At 43.3% G+C, this 13,248-nt stretch overlaps 1 protein-coding gene across 1 annotated transcript in view; it reads left to right on the top strand.

Moving 5' to 3' along the window:
* Positions 1-13,248, top strand: part of lrp2a (low density lipoprotein receptor-related protein 2a) — a 45,375-nt gene that overhangs the window by 13,783 nt on the left and 18,344 nt on the right. The window contains 26 exon segments of the mRNA XM_070838261.1: positions 316-508; positions 1,280-1,405; positions 1,622-1,752; positions 1,973-2,110; positions 2,217-2,498; positions 2,631-2,870; positions 3,410-3,529; positions 3,997-4,113; positions 4,230-4,610; positions 4,967-4,981; positions 5,359-5,607; positions 6,222-6,433; positions 6,522-6,706; positions 6,818-7,046; positions 7,186-7,363; positions 7,582-7,710; positions 8,549-8,715; positions 8,954-9,097; positions 9,285-9,394; positions 9,944-10,121; positions 10,279-10,492; positions 10,593-10,832; positions 11,039-11,227; positions 11,706-12,638; positions 12,760-12,925; positions 13,006-13,164. Of these exon segments, the coding sequence (XP_070694362.1) occupies positions 316-508; positions 1,280-1,405; positions 1,622-1,752; positions 1,973-2,110; positions 2,217-2,498; positions 2,631-2,870; positions 3,410-3,529; positions 3,997-4,113; positions 4,230-4,610; positions 4,967-4,981; positions 5,359-5,607; positions 6,222-6,433; positions 6,522-6,706; positions 6,818-7,046; positions 7,186-7,363; positions 7,582-7,710; positions 8,549-8,715; positions 8,954-9,097; positions 9,285-9,394; positions 9,944-10,121; positions 10,279-10,492; positions 10,593-10,832; positions 11,039-11,227; positions 11,706-12,638; positions 12,760-12,925; positions 13,006-13,164 (5,425 nt within the window).

Genomic DNA, 13,248 nt, shown 5'->3' with positions numbered 1-13,248 from the left:
AAATTGATCATATAATCCACTTACATCCCAAATTAATGACCTAAAAATGAGTAGGACAGACTAATCAGGAATGTTTTAACACACAGTTTCAATATTTAGTTAAAAAATAGTTGCTAATGTGATAATCTTCAAGCAGTCACACCACATAAAAACAACCCACCACTGCTCTGATCAGTGATGTTGTTTTTGGAGCTGCTCTAGGTTTTTTTTGTCTGGTCCACATGGAGAAAATGCAAGCTGACAGTCTATTTATTTAAATGTGTTCCTCTTTCATCTCTGTGCTAAACGGTGGTCTGACTGCTTTGATCTGCACAGGCAGGGAGGTACTGGCAGCCAACAGAGTGGATGGAGTGGAGGACCTGGCTTACGACTGGATCTCAAAAAACCTCTACTGGACAGACCCGCGGTACAGGAGCATATCTGTCATGAAGCTGGCGGATAAGTCCAGGAGAGCCATCGTACGTAACCTCAACAACCCGAGGGCCATCGTGGTGCATCCTCTCATTGGGTAAATCAATATAAGACTGGACAATTGATAGTGATTTTATGAACAATGTTGATATTTTGCTTATACTCTTCCAAAGAGAGGTCATATTATTCAGTGGGATTCAGACTTGTAGGTGATTGTATGAGCCAATATTCCACTTTTCCACTATTCTACTATATCATGACACCACCCTGATGTATCTGAATAAAAGGAGCTTTTAGTCAGTTTTACAGCACATGTGCACTGTATGTTCTACACTGATTTCATATCAGTAAAATCATTTTTGAAAAGTTTTAAATGGCTTAAGAGTATACAAGAGGTGCTTATTGTATGTGCTAGTATAGTAAATATACATATGAAGTTGTTGATAATGTAATTGTGGAAATTGTAGCTTTCTTTGCTTTTTCAGGAAAGGGAAGTTTCTGCAAAACCACCCATGTATGTCTGGTATCACACCTGTAGTCACCCACTCAAAAATGTCCTCATATTAAGCTCTCACCTGATAAAAGATATCCTTATTTAGAACAAGCTGTTATTTCCAATAGCCTCAAAGTCATAAGGCCTCTGTGTCCAACAGCTGAGATTAGTTCAGCGTGAAGGGCAGTATTGTAGCAAACACTAAGAAGTTGGCTTAAACAGGAAAGCCCTATAATGTAGAAGTATCCAAAATAAAATCTAAATAAATAAGGTTTTTGTCACTGAGACACAGTGCATGCTTCAAATCACTCAAATAGGGGACATTTTTGAATGAAATACTGACATTGACGCCCTATTGTTTATTACTTTTGACAGGTATATTTTCTGGACTGACTGGTACCGACCAGCGAAGATTATGAGGGCTTGGGGTGACGGGTCACATGCCATGTCTATTGTTAACACTACTCTTGGCTGGCCAAATGGTCTCGCTATTGACTGGAGGTGAGTCAAACATCTTATAGCCACGTGGCTCAAAGCAAAGTCCCACAATAAAAAATGCCTCACCTTCTTCATAATATTTAAAATGAATGTAGTTTTTTATTGTTTTACTGGTAAATTATGGTTGCTATGTCAACGATTTTTTCCACTCATTTCCCTGGCAGCTTTTGTGACTCTGCTTAATTTAAACTCTGGCTCTCTGCTCTTATCTCCACCCAGCTCAATGCGTCTGTATTGGGTGGATGCCTTCTTCGACAAAATTGAGCACAGCAATTTTGATGGACAGAACAGGATTTCTTTGGACCGCATAACCCAGATCTCCCATCCATTTGGTCTCACCATTTTTGAAGGTAAGAAATCATGGTGTAAACAACAAGCCGCAGATAAAGTCCAGGTACAGAATTGTGTATTTATTCTAATTAAAGAGACAGTTAATTTCACTGGCACTGATTTGAACTGTGGTTTGTCATTCCTACTTGGTGATCATGTCAAAAGTGCAATTACTGTTAGCAGGAGGTGATGAAAGACAAAGTAACTGAGGTTATGCTCTGATGCTCCTGTCCCTTGAAGGCTATGCATATTTCACTGACTGGCGCCTGGGTGGCATTGTACGTGTGCGGAAAACCGATGGTGGGGAGTTGGTCATTATCAGAAGGGGAATCAGCCACATCATGCATGTCAAGTCTTTCAACTCTAACTCTCAGACCGGTCAGTAGCTTTATTCACTGCTCTTCTCACTCCACTATTCATGCATAGCTGAGGCTCAGACTTGTCAGTCATATTGCTGGTAATTACGCTCCACTCTACTTCTCAGGTTCCAACCTCTGCAACAGGCAGACGAATCCTAATGGCGACTGCAGCCACTTCTGCTTCCCAGCCCCAGACTCACAAAGGGTGTGTGGCTGTCCGTATGGCATGAAGCTGTTGCCCAACCAGCAGACATGTGTGGAAGATCCTTCCAATGAGCCCCCCACACTGCAGTGTGGAGCCAACTCTTTCTCCTGTGGCAACGGCAAATGTGTCCCAAACAGCTACAGATGCGATGGTGTTGACGACTGCCATGACAACAGTGATGAAGTCAACTGTGGAATTAACAGTAATGCTTTTTTTGTGAATCCAGTTTATTATACTGGTCTGACCTGATCAGAGTCAAAAACAGTTCCATGTCTTTTGTAAACCGAGTTTGATATTATAATAATTAATCGGGATCCTCATCTCTTTTTTTCAGACACCACTTGTTCCCCCTCTGCGTTCACCTGTGCCAATAAGCACTGTGTGCCTGCAGGATGGCGCTGTGATGGGCACAATGACTGTTTCGATAACAGTGATGAGCACAACTGCCCTACAGGGGCGCCCGGAACGTGCCCTGCCAATCAGTTTACCTGTGCCAATCACCGCTGCATCCCACATACCTGGCGTTGTGACACTGATAACGACTGTGGGGACAGTTCAGATGAAGCTGACTGCTGTGAGTATCCCTATAGAGGTCAACGGAAAGAGCGTTAGATTAACGTAAAAATAAAAAGAATTCGTCAAAATTAGAGATTTGTTCAAAAAGGTAGAAACATTGCAAACTACAAGCAAACATGTTGGATTAAAGAACATGGTAAAAAATATTGGCAAACAAAACATTTAATGTCTAAAAAGTGGTGAATTAACCAGCCGTAACTACAAAAACATAGGGATGAAGGCTGGTCAACAGGTTACTAGAGAGAACTCACTTTTACAAGTAGATGCCTATACGTTTATCCAGGATCAAACGATGTGCATATGTCAGATGCCCCACCTATGTCAGGGCCCCTAATAGGTAAACAGATTAATCAAAATGTATTAATGGCTTTAGACCACACTGAATCTGTGTCTGTTCTGTGTACCCAGTAGTACAGTTACCATTTATCCGCGACTTATAGAGGCAAAGGTTTTTGTTCCAATCTAATGATTTTAAACAAAGACGGGTAGGAAATGAACTCACAGTCTCATCTCTCATCTAACAATTTGTCTTGTCAGACCTGCAAAGCACATGCCACCCAGGCCAGTTTCAGTGTCCAGACCACCGCTGCATAGACCCCAACTATGTCTGTGATGGCGACAGGGACTGTGTGGATGGGGCGGATGAGCAAGGATGCAGTGAGTACCTTTCTGGATTACAGTTTTCCCTTGACATACACATAGTCACCGGCCTTAAAAATAATGCTTTTTTTAGTCTGTTTACAAACATGTGTATTTGATAAAATCTCATTAATTTCACTTTGCTTGTATTATATTCATAAAAACAATAAAATTGTAGATTTTCCTTCAACTCAGCCTTTCACTCTGAGATATCGTGAATTGGAGCTTTATTGCCCCTTTTCCAATGATGAATTTATTCATTGGTTCAGTCATTCATGCATTCAATCAGCAACACCCTGTTTGTGGCAGCTAAACATGCTCAAAAAGTTGTAGAGGTCAATTGAATACTCTGCAAAATTCAACAAGCATTTGCTAAGCCTCTTAGTTTATTGATCTCATTACCCGTCTTACACAATAACTGAGCTAAGCATGTAAGTGCAGGAATATTGAATATCAGGTTTAACATACTCAACTGGATTTTTCAGTCTACAACTGCACAGCGAATGAGTTCAAGTGCTTCAGTGGTCACCAGTGTGTCAACTCCTACTATCGATGTGACGGGGTCTTTGATTGCAGTGATCGCTCAGATGAGCACGGCTGTCGTGAGTATTTGAATACTGCCTTTGGTCATAGATAATATCACCAAAGCATAATTTATTTTTTTCTAATTTTAGACAGCGTTAACATGCTGTTTGTGGTGTTTTCTAATATACCTCAGCCACAAGGCCCCCAGGGATGTGCCACCATGAGAGTGAGTTTCAGTGTCAGTCAGATGGGAGCTGTGTCCCGTCTACCTGGGAGTGTGACGGTCACCCAGACTGTGAGGATGGCAGCGACGAGCACCATGCCTGCCCACCTCGCACCTGCCCGTCCACACTCTTCCGCTGTGACAATGGAAACTGTGTGTTACGTAGCTGGCTTTGTGATGGGGACAATGACTGCAGGGACATGAGTGATGAAAGAGACTGTCCCACGCCGCCTTTCCGATGTCCAAGCTGGCAGTGGCAGTGCCCCGGCCACAGTGTGTGCATCAACCTCACCATAGTGTGTGACAACACTCCTGACTGCCCCAATGGTGCTGATGAGTCTCCTCTCTGCAGTAAGTCTGATCCCTCCTTTCCTAGTCAGCCTGGAATGTGTTCTTTGTCTCCCAGAAAGACTTGATTGCTTTTTTTAAGTGTATGAAGTTTGTTGGCCTCCGCAAAGTCAATACAATTTTGATATCATATGACAAACAGGATCAACCTCTCAATTGATTGCGTTAAATGTGACACTCTTCCATTGCCTGTGTTAACATGTGAACAAGAGGGGCGTCATTTCACAGAAATTTTGTTTTGAATGTTATCTGTTTGTCCTTGTATTCTTGTGTTAAAATCATGCATGTGTGTGATTTGACCTGTATTAACCTGAAAATGATCTGTGATTGTCCTTTCTTGCCTTTCTCACTACTTTCAGATGAGCCTTTGCCAGGTAGGAACCAACTCTCAATCACTGGTAGAAAAGCTGCAAGTAGTTGTGATTCATTTTCAGCAAACACAGTATCTTTATTAACTATTTTTGATTTTTATAGATTTGTTTCAAAACATAATCAAAGAAGATTTGTTGTTAGCCAAGTGTGTGTTGTAAAAGTACCAATAAATTGGGACAGATATTGATGAAAAATAGTTCTGGCTCAGAGTAGCACGTCTTAAGACACTTGCAGAAGTAGTTAGTGCCTTTTTGTTCCTTAATTATCATTAGCGCACGTATATTAATAGCATAATTTGGTAGACTTCGTATTTGTGTTGTATGAATTAGAATTTACTTGGTTTGGGCTCTAAATCGTGTGTTCCCTGCTGTCACCTCAGATCAGGAGAGCTGCTCTGACAACAATGCTGGCTGCACCCACGGATGTATCCAAGGGCCGTTCGGGGCCCAGTGCACATGCCCTGTGGGTTATCAACTGAGCAATGACTCCAAAACCTGTGAGGACGTGGATGAGTGTAATCCCCCAGGACTATGTAGCCAGCACTGCTTTAATGAGAGGGGCTCTTTCCGCTGCCACTGCCAGGATGGTTACACTCTCGAAGCAGACCAGCGTACCTGCAAGGCCTCAGGTGAGGAGGGATAAGGCTTAAACTTTCTGTGAATGGGCCGTATTGCTCCCCTGGTAGTTGTAAATTACAACCTATAATTTCATATTGCAGTAAAATAGGAAATAGGCCCTTTATCAGTCTGCCAGTGATTTGTTGCCAAGATGATTTGCCCATACAGCACATATCTCATTTTCTCTGCTGTGCTGGCTGTTAGCCAGGAATGAGCTACGATAAAGCAGGAGCTCGGCCCCCAGAACGCGAGACTGACACACTGTCTTTCTTCTCCCATGTCCGTCCCTGCTGCTCTGATTTCTTTAGATAAGACAAATAACATATATGTCACTCACTGGCCATCACTGGTGTAATTAGGACATAATCACCAACAAAGGGCTGTTTATGGGGAGCGTGCCTGACATGAGCACCTCTTCCACGCTGATAACCCGCTGAAAGGCTTTGCAATACAATAGGTCATTATTTAGACAAAAGTGCATTCCCTGAGGATTGTCATTTGAGTAGGGTCTATTTAACTGTACTGTCGCAGAGTTTTGGTAGACATGCAAAAGCTGATAAGCACTCTTATTAGCATGAGAATGGACCTGATGAATAGGTAACAGAGATATGATGTCTCTCTGCAGATTCTCGTCAGGCGTTCTTGCTTGTGGCCAGTCGGAATCAGATTGTGCAAGATGACATAACCACTCAGCCCAACGTCGTCCGCTCACTGGTTCGAGATGGACGCAACATTGTAGCCCTAGATTTTGACTCGGTCACTGACCGTGTGTACTGGTCTGACACGAGTCAGGACAGAATCTGGAGCGCTAACAAAAACGGCAGTGACAGAACTGTGGTGAGTTGGTTTGTTCACTTTTGTCACTATAGACATATTGCACTAAAACCGAATGTATTGATTTTAACTATGAGTCTCTATTGGACAGGTATTTGACAGCGGAGTTACTGTAACAGAAAGCCTTGCTGTGGACTGGGTGGGCAGGAATCTTTACTGGACTGACTACGTCTTGGAGACTATTGAAGTGTCTAAACTGGATGGCACCCACCGCACTGTATTAGTCAGTGAAAATGTCACCAACCCTCGAGGCCTGGTGCTTGACCCAAGGGACAGGTCAGTGAGAAACAGGTTTATTTAAATCTGTCTGTCTTGGCATGTAATGAATGTTAGAGTCCCTGCTTTATCTAAGCAGTTGGTGTTAAAAGACGAGTGTTTGTTTTGCAGTGCTCACCTAATGTTCTGGACCGACTGGGGGAGGAACCCCCGCATTGAGAGGGCCAGCATGGACGGGAAATTGAGGACTGTGATCATAAGCAACAAGCTGTACTGGCCCAATGGTCTAACCATAGACTACCCAAACAATTTATTGTACTTCGCTGATGCCTACTTGGATTTCATTGACTTCTGTGATTATAACGGCAACAACAGGAAGCAAGTTCTGGCCAGTGACTTGGTGAGTGCATGAGAAGAACGGCTTTGTACTGAATATATTATTATTATTATCTTAAAGTGAACAGAGCACATTCAAATTTCTTCTGTATAGTATGTGTAAGACAGACTTTTTTTTTTCTTTTGCTACTCTCTATGAAAAGGTACTGCAACATCCCCACGCAATTACCATTTTTGAGGATTTTGTGTATTGGACCGACAGATACATCAACCGTGTGATGCGAGCCCATAAGTGGCATGGGGAGAACCAGACAGTGATGCTTTTCAACCTCCCTCAGCCCATGGGTCTGGTGGCAGTACACCCAGCCAGGCAGCCAGCAGGTATGGCAAAGATAATCCACACTAACCAGTCGCAGTATTGGCTGTTGTGTTGGCCAGCTGAATTTGTTTGGTTGTTCATGTATATTGATAATGATGCAGCAGTTTGCTGCAGGTCCATTGTTTTTATATATACATTGAAGAATAATCCTCGAGAGCCCGTGTAGATTACTCTATTAACTCTCATGCATGTGTGTGCATGGTGGTTTGACAATTTGTAGGTGAAAATCACTGCTCGAGGAGTCCCTGTACTCATATTTGCCTGCTTTCTGCTGTGGGACCGAGGCACTACTCGTGCGCCTGCCCCTCAGGCTGGACACTGGCAGCAGACCAAATCACCTGCACCAGAGGTATGTATCCTGCCAAATGGAGGAAAACACTCATCACTCAGTTTGATGAAAAAGGAAGTCGGGTCAGATGCAGGTGATAACTTGATGTACTCATAAGGTATTCATTTTAGCCGTGGTTATTGTTGTAAATGAGCAAGCCCGTCGTTGTGTTTTTGCATGCTTCATTTGCAGCCACCTCAGTGTGTAATACGTTAAACTCGCATTGTAGATTGATCCAGATACTTGTCAACAGTCTCCCATTTAGATTCTCTTGTAAACTGCTGTTCCAGTCATAAATATTAAGAATCATATAAGCATGTCTTTCAAGGTCTTAAGAAGACAAGGGACCTTTAATTCAGTCCAAGGAGTCCCCCTTAGGTCAACAGCTTAACTCATCTCAGGTTTCAGCCCATTCAAGCCAAGCAGAACACAGTCTCTCCCTAAGGCCAGCGATTATCCAAGAATGAAAATGCCCCACAACCATTCATCGATTCTAATCTCTGATGACAAAGCAAATCAGATTGTGGAAACAACTTTCACCAGTCAATCCTCTTTATAGATAAAAGACCGTTAGCTCAGGATCCCTATATTGCACCAGGTATCATACACTGAAAGCAACTTTTAGTTTTGGATTAGCACAGGCTGAGTCTTCATCTAGGAAACATGCTTTCCTAACTCTGTCTCAGAATTTGTTTCGCAAATAAGTATTAAATAATACACCGGCTTAGTATTTTGTTCACATATTAGAAGTCACAATGCCGTAGCTTTTGTTTGTTGTTTTCTATAAGAGAAGCAGTTTATAAATGTATTCTTAGCCACTGTTTTTTTGACTGCTTTTGCATTCATTTTTTGCTTGTAGTTGAAGATCCTTTCCTGGTGGTTGTGAGAGACAGTGTCATCTATGGCATTTCCTTGAACCCAGATGACAAGAGTAATGATGCTATGGTCCCTGTCGCTGGGCTTCAGAATGGCTATGATGTTGATTTTGATGACAGTGAACAGGCCATCTACTGGGTGGAGCACCCGGTGAGTTATAGTCCAAAGACATTACTTTCAGTTTCCTTTTTCTTAATCCTCTACTGTAAAGAGGGATCTTGTGTGTTGTTTTCTGTTAGCAGGTGTACAAGAGGCGTACTGTACATGTACTGTAACTGTCACAGTCCTGCTCAGAATTTAACAGTAAAACTACAGAATAAAAGAGAAGCATTCTACACATCCACATCTAGCGGTGGTTGAGATTATTCTGTCTCCGTTTGTCCACCAGGGTGAGATCCACAGGGTGAAGTCAGATGGTACAAACAGGACAGAGTTTGCCCCAGCAGCCATCCTTGGCTCCCCTGTCGGCCTTGCTTTGGACTGGATATCAGAGAACTTGTACTACACCAATCCATCTACACAGTCTATTGAGGTGAGACAAATAATGTGTTGCTGTTGTTTTTCATCATCATTTTCTTTATTACTGACTTTGACTTCACCTGAAATGAAAATTTTGTGATTGCGCTTGTAATAGGAACACAGAAGTGTCAATAAGGGCAGTGCCACAACATAGCTACCCAGTACAATAATTGCACCTGTTTATGTTTGTGCTGGGGCAGGTTTTGAAGTTGAGAGGGGAGGTACAGTACCGGAAAACTCTAATCACAAACAACGGCTCTCCAACTGGCGCTGGAAGTCCTGTTGGCATCGCAGTGGACCCAGCACGTGGGTAAGCCCCATTTAACACAGTCCTGGCACAGCCTCTCATCCCCACAGCTACTGAGCTCTAACAGCCTCCTCATCGCCATCTGCTCTGCCTCTAGAGAGAACTAAACCAGTGTTACTGAATACCACACTGCACACTCAAACCACAGAGAAGCACAATAGAGTACAATTAAGAAACAATAAAGACGTTTCAAAGCCATCAATTATCACTCTATCATGAAAACATCAGCAACTCTTATTTTGGGTAATAAAAAACTTTGAACTTCAACTCAGATTTGTTTTATGAATTAAGAAAATTCTCTAATGTAATGAAAACCTTTGAAAAGCTAGTGAAAGTGTCTTTAACTCAATGAAAGGCTATTGTTCTGAGTTCCTGAAAGAGTAATATCCTAGAGATTAAAGGTTGTCACCCAACACTGGCAATTTAATCCTCAGTGGTTGGCAAGAAAGTGTACATAAGACTATTAGAAAGTAATAAGCATAGAGATCCATGACTAAATTGTAAATGTGTTAAGACACGAACATTAACCTCCGTTCTTGAATGTCCTCTAAGCAAACTGTACTGGACAGACCAGGGAACAGAGAGCGGCATCCCTGCCAAGGTGGCATCTGCAGACATGGATGGCTTAAACCCTGTCATCTTGTTCACCAACAACCTAGATCACATTGAGTTCCTCACTGTGGACATCCAAGAGAACAAGCTGTACTGGGCTGTCACAAGCACCGGCATGGTGGGTCCTCACTTTTTTTAGCTCTCAAGGATCATCATGTGTTCATTCTATAAGGTTCTGACAAACGTAGTATGATATCATCTAATGTTAATCTTGGCAATTGTACAAAATGAACATATTTCATTTGACTGCCTATCTGGCATGTGAATCTCCGCAGATTGAGCGTGGTGATCCAGATGGGAGTAACCGCATCACCATAGTGACAGGCCTGTCTCACCCCTGGGGTGTGGCTGTCTATCAAAACTACCTCTACTTCACTGACCGCGACTTTGAGGTCATAGAGCGTGTGGACAAGTCCACGGGTGCCAACAAGGTTGTGCTGCGAGACAATGTGTCTGGACTCAGAGTTCTCAAAGTGCATCATCGAGAGAGTGAGTAACACAAGGAGACCTCAGCATCCTCATTTGCTGTTTTTGGCTTTTTGTTGCTTTTTCTTGTGTGAGTCATACTATATACTCTCTACAAATCCAGCCTCTGCAGGTACATCCAATGGCTGCACCAACAATATGGGAGTGTGTGAGCAGCTCTGCCTGCCACGGCCACAGGGTCTTTTTACCTGTGCATGTGCCACAGGTTTTAAACTTAACGCTGACAACAGGACCTGCGCTCCCTACCAGTCCTATGTTGTCATCTCCACTCTGTCTGCTATCAAAGGCTTCAGTCTGGAAGGGGCAGACCACTCTGAGGCCATGGTGCCTGTGGCTGGGAGAGGTCGGTAATTCTCATTAACTGCTACCACTACTTATTTTATTTGATAAAGTTTCTAAAATGTTGAGTAAAGTCAAGTCCCAAAATAAAATATGAGTTCAGGTAGAACAATAAACTGAATAACTGACTGAATATCAAATGTTCATGATGTGGTGATTGTGTTTGAAGTAACATTGATAGCCGCTAACGACTGGTTTATCCTCCCGCAGGCCGTAATGCTTTACATGTTGATGTACACATGGCTTCTGGTTTCATCTACTGGTGCGACTTCAGCAGCACTGTGGGGACACAGAATGGGGTCAGACGGATCAAGCCAGATGGCTCAGGATTACGTAGTGTGGTAACATCTGGAATAGGACGCAATGGTATACGAGGCATTGCTGTGGACTGGGCTGCAGGTATACTTTTTGTTTTTGTACAAATATCTGTTTTTGTTTGTGTGCAATTAAGTCACTATAGTACACTAAACTGTCTGGTTTTATGTGGAAAAAGAGAGCCTGACTAATTGTGTATGATGCAGAGCTCAGGCAGCAGACTGCCTGGTTGAGTCAAAGTAAAGAAGCTTTGTCACAGAACTGGGAGATCAGTCCCACCCACACAGGTCACACTGGAGACGTTTGAATTAGCTAGTTTAGGAAAAAATGAGACAGCTGCAGGCAGGGAAATCGGTTTGCTTGTCACTCATTTGTAATTGTATCACTATAACGGAAGACATACCAGTAAATCTGTTGTTAACACCATTATAATGTCAGCTCATAAGATTTCTTCTTTAACTGTGACCTAGTTAGCAGTTTGCTATTGATCACCTTATACTCTCGTGACTTACAAAGACATGATGCCACTTTTAACACTGAGTTTACTGGATTCTTTCCTCAGGGAACCTGTATTTCACCAACGCCTTCCTAACTGAGACATATGTGGAGGTGCTTCGCCTGAACACCACTTTCCGCAGGGTGCTGCTGAAGACCCAGGTGGACATGCCACGCCACATTGTGGTGGACCCCAGAAACAGATACTTGTTCTGGGCTGATTATGGTCAGAACCCCAAAATTGAGCGAGCGCTCTTGGACGGAACCAACCGCACAATTTTAGTGTCATCAGGGATAATTACCCCACGAGGTCTCGCTCTGGACTGGCAAACTGGCTACGTCTACTGGGTAGATGACTCCCTGGATATGATTGCACGAGTCAACCCCCAGGGAGGGGAGACAGAGATAGTCAGGTATGGCAGTCGCTACCCAACTCCTTATGGAATCGCAGTGTTTGAGAATAGTATCATTTGGGTGGACAGAAATCTTAAGAAAGTGTTTCAAGCAAGCAAACAGCCTGGCAGCACAGAGCAGCCTGCTGTTATCAGAGACAACATCAACATGCTGAGGGACGTTACCGTCTTTGACCAGCATAACCAGCCTACCACTGCCCAGGAGCTTAACCACAACCCCTGCATGGAGGCTAATGGAGGCTGCGCCCACTTCTGCTTCGCCCTCCAAGCTTCTGGCGCAAATAACCAGAACAAAAAATGCAGCTGCGCTTTTGGGAATCTTGCAGCAGATAACGAGAGCTGTGTGGTGTCAAGGGATGATTATCTCATCTATACGACTGAGAGCACTGTGCGTAGCTTGCGCCTCGATGCCGATGACCACGCATTGCCCTTCCCTGTGGTCAATGTGCCACGTACCTCAGTGGCACTGGATTTTGACCTCATGGACAGGAGGATCTACTTCACACAGAGCTCAGGTTCAGGAGCAAGCAAGATCAGCTACATTAGCTTGTCCTCGCCCTCTTCAGCTCCTGTAGTGGTGGCCTCAGGTGGGTTTTGCTCTTAAGACTACAGCATAAACTTACACTATTTGTTCCCCTTGCAGTTTTTTAATGGATATAGAAATGAATACCAGTGATATCGCTGATGTTAGTCACTGTGTTTGAACAGATCTAGGGGCCCCTGATGGCATCGCTTATGACTGGATAAACAGAAGAATTTACTACAGTGACTATGTCAACCAGAGCATCAGCTCCATGTCTGTAGACGGCTCTCAAAGAACTATGATTGCCCATGTGTCCAGGCCAAGGGCCATCATGTTGGATCCCTGCAGGGGGTAAGAATAACATACCACACACACTCTTTATCAATTAGATTAAGCATAAATTTGAACATCAATCTCTCTTTGTTCCATAGTTACATGTATTGGACAGACTGGGGAACCCATGCAAAGATTGAACGTGCCACTTTAGGCGGAAACTTCAGAACAGAGATTGTAAACAGCAGCCTTGTGTGGCCCAACGGACTGACCCTGGATTATGAAGAAGAGAGACTCTACTGGGCAGACGCCAGCTTGTAAGATCAGACAAATACCACTCTTGAATTACGTGTTCAATGTTGCCAATTACATTGTCAAGCTACTGCTATTATCATTATTTT

The sequence above is a fragment of the Pempheris klunzingeri genome, chromosome 10 (assembly GCF_042242105.1).
Source record: "Pempheris klunzingeri isolate RE-2024b chromosome 10, fPemKlu1.hap1, whole genome shotgun sequence".
Taxonomy (NCBI): Eukaryota; Metazoa; Chordata; class Actinopteri; order Acropomatiformes; family Pempheridae; genus Pempheris; species Pempheris klunzingeri.
The sequence above is the reverse complement of the archived record's forward strand: the minus strand, read 5'-3'. Positions and strand labels throughout refer to the sequence as shown.